The following is a 3,508-nucleotide window of genomic DNA, read 5'->3' on the forward strand; positions in this document are numbered from 1 at the left end:
CTGGTATATTGAAGCGCATTCAACATGCAGGAATGCAACCACGAGTTTTGCGTTTCAAATGCATTAAAACAAACAATTAAAACATACACAATTATATACACTAAGTTCAATAAAGAAAACAACATCTTATAAGTAATTTTCTCGTAACTTTAAATGTTTAGATTGGCGCCAGATGGCGTTGTAGTCCTATCGCCTTGCTGAAGTGAGTTGCCAGGTGCTCTTTTTATAAGCGTATTTGAGCTCCCAGCTTTTCAAACCAGCAGGTTTATTTTCCTAGCGTGATCTGGCAACATCTAGTTTCTGGCCTTACGAGTCAACATCAGCTTCCTGAGCTCCGTTTCAAACACGCAGCTGGGCAAAAATGGTACGTGTTCGTTTATCAGAACCGGTTTACTTATCAGAAAATAGTCATCTGTTTTAATTCAATGTTAAATCCATACGCCCGAGTAGATATTTAAGATGCTTTTCCAAAAATCTGGCATTTTAGAACAGAAGGGTCACATGACAGCAGCGAGCTAGCGCTGCCTGAGTGATTCAGCCCCTGTTCGCAACACTATCGAGTCAGGATGTATTTAGTCAGTACCTTTTAAATAGATTAAATCAATGACACTCGAAGTATATTCTTTGTATATAAACCAATTATGCTTTTCGGTGTTGCGATACTTGGAATAGTGTGTTAATACGGACTGCTTAGTCCAGTAGTTTGCTAGCCTACAGTGGCTAACATAAAACTGTTAATCTTGTATACTTTGTTACAAGCGTTCGTTTACAAAATGAAATGTTTATATTAGCAGTACAGCCAAAGCAATTGTTTTTAAATATCGCTATGTATTCATTTCACAGTGTCTTGTCTGTTAGGCGTATAAGCCTGAAGAGGAACGTTTTAAAATGTATTTGTACTGCAATAAACACCGTACCAAATCATTACATTGAATAGTGCGTTGAAATCGAATCGTTGTCATTGAAATGCTTTTGAAAGTGATCCTGTGTTCTTATGGGAAGCCTCATCAGCTCTTCCTCCAAGCTTCACACTAACCGCCTGCAAGTGCCATTCATTCACCAACCACAATCAGCTAACATTGAATCCAATTTTTGTTGAGTTGATATCACTCTGTTTCAGTTTTCTTTCTGTCTTTCATCTTTTGTATGTTGTTTTTTTGTTGTGATCATGCATCCACATCCCCTCCCTCACACCCTTCCTCACCCACTGTACCCCATCCTGACCTCTGCATCGTATTCAGGCTGGTCACAGAGTAAGTGCTTCTCCAGACCTCTCGAGCTCACGGTTTTCTCAGTTTTAGACTAGCGCTGCTGTTTCCTCTGGGCTGCTGAATCACCCTCAGTCTTGCTTTCTGTTTGCATTGCTCTGGGTTTGTAATGTTCTTCATCGAGTAAAACTCATTTCTGTGATCACCAGGTAGTTCGTAATCGAATTATCAGATTGCAGAATGATTGAGAATTGAAGTGACCATGTTGAGAATATATTGTCCTGTTTCTTGTGTGTGTTTTGCATAATGCATATTTTATAAACACTGTGAGGTATATATTAAACACAAAGTAAATGGAGTATCATTGAGACTTGGTAAAACATACTGGTCTCATAAGAATATCGGCTTATGTTTGGAATGGCACGCTAATATACTATATTTATTCAGAAAGCTGCTCCGTGCTTCCACAAAATGCAGTGAAAAAGTGCAATGCCATCCTGACTATATTATGCCTGCCTCTAGTGTGTGTGTGTGTGTGTGTGTGTGTGTTGTATTGCATTTGTTGTCTCTAAACAGTCTTTGTAAAGCATTTCAGAAGCTCTTAAGTGCCACCTCTTAAGTGTAAATTTGTCATTAGAAATAAAAACGGTTCATTTGTTTTGTGTCCAAATGTCAGAACTTCAGCCAGTCAAATAAATAAGTGAATATATTGTATACTGTGTCTCATATTGCTACATTCTAGAGTAATAATAAGGCCGCATCTGAAATTGCGCATTCTCAGAGTAGGTGCTTCCTTTGAATAATTTAATTTCGCTTGTTTTATGAATACTATGGACACACCACTTTTTACCTACTATATTAGAGGAAAGAATGTGATTAGCTAGCATGCTATTACAAACATAGCCCTGTTATCTTCAAATGTTCAGCTGTTTTGTTTTTTTAATTAAGGAAAGTGTGTTGCAAAGATCAGAGCTTTCTATAGTACCAGAGATGTGATTCTACATTTTTTTAGGCTTGTATGTGAACGGTTTGATCTCAAACTGTTTTAGGTGTAGGCATATTTAACAGAGCTTACAATCTTAGAATTAGCTCTCTTGCTCCAAGCTTCGACTTGATTGCTGTCTGAAGAAAATTTGACAAACTGCTTCCGAACATTCTCTCCTTAATTAAAGATTTTATTCAGACAGCAATGCTTTGCTTATGACTCCACAGTTCCTTCACTCTCAGTGTCCAACAGCCAAGGTCTGAACGCTAACATGTTTTATTTCGCCATTAGCTGGTCCTTGTGTTAGGTGACCTTCACATTCCCCACCGATGCAACACCCTGCCTGCCAAATTCAAGAAGTTGCTAGTGCCTGGCAAAATTCAGCACATCCTCTGCACCGGAAACCTTTGCACAAAGGAGAGCTACGACTACCTGAAAACACTGGCTGGAGATGTGCACATCGTCAGAGGAGACTTCGACGAGGTTGGCTTTTAGTTCCCATTTCTGTTTTTTTTTTTTTTTTCACAGTTGCTCGTGCACTCTTTGCTCATTGCTTGCTTTTAAATGGCAGAACTTGAATTATCCAGAGCAGAAGGTGGTAACAGTGGGGCAGTTCAAAATCGGCCTCATCCACGGACACCAAGTGATCCCGTGGGGTGACATGGCAAGCTTGGCACTGCTTCAGAGGCAGCTGGATGTGGATATCCTCATTTCTGGTCACACGCATAAATTTGAGGCTTTTGAGAATGAGAATAAATTTTATATTAACCCTGGATCTGCCACAGGGGCCTACAGTGCACTGGAAAGGTATACCATTTACTTTTATATCCTCCGCATCACGTCATATGCAGTTGATTACATGGATTATTAGTGACCGAATTGTCTCTTTGCAGCAACATCACACCATCGTTTGTTTTGATGGACATTCAAGCGTCTACCGTGGTAACGTATGTCTATCAGCTCATTGGAGACGACGTCAAAGTCGAGAGAATCGAATACAAAAAGTCTTAAAGAGCGCGGATGCTGTCGGCTGCCTTCTTTCAGGATTCTAATCTTGTCATTCCCTCTCACCTGAACGTCACAAATGCTGTATCATAACATTACGCTATATTTTAATGTAATATATAATACTGTTTATATGTCACCGGAATGTCAGCATTGTGGTTTTGGCAGATGGTTGTTGAGGATGCAATAATGCTGCATTATTTGCATAATGTTAGTGCGAATTAGTCTTCTACATATGTTATGTGCCCCATTAATTTTTCAAGGCCCATGTCAAGTCATCTTTCATAAAATAAAACCCCACATCACATAA

At 39.3% G+C, this 3,508-nt stretch overlaps 1 protein-coding gene across 2 annotated transcripts; it reads left to right on the forward strand.

The window, feature by feature from the left end:
• Window positions 1-263: 263 nt before the first annotated feature.
• LOC122326336 (vacuolar protein sorting-associated protein 29) lies at window positions 264-3,508 on the forward strand. 2 transcript variants are annotated; one of them, XM_043221149.1, is made up of 5 exons: window positions 273-364; window positions 1,242-1,253; window positions 2,485-2,676; window positions 2,765-3,000; window positions 3,087-3,508. In XM_043221149.1, the coding sequence occupies exons 1-5, from the start codon at window positions 362-364 to the stop codon at window positions 3,202-3,204; spliced, it is 561 nt and encodes a 186-aa protein (XP_043077084.1). In that variant the 5' UTR covers window positions 273-361; the 3' UTR covers window positions 3,205-3,508. The 2 variants fall into 2 exon arrangements, with proteins under 2 accessions (XP_043077085.1, XP_043077084.1); XM_043221150.1 differs by lacking the exon at window positions 1,242-1,253 and having other exon boundaries at window positions 264-364.

This window comes from Puntigrus tetrazona, chromosome 21, assembly GCF_018831695.1.
Source record: "Puntigrus tetrazona isolate hp1 chromosome 21, ASM1883169v1, whole genome shotgun sequence".
NCBI classification, from domain to species: Eukaryota; Metazoa; Chordata; class Actinopteri; order Cypriniformes; family Cyprinidae; genus Puntigrus; species Puntigrus tetrazona.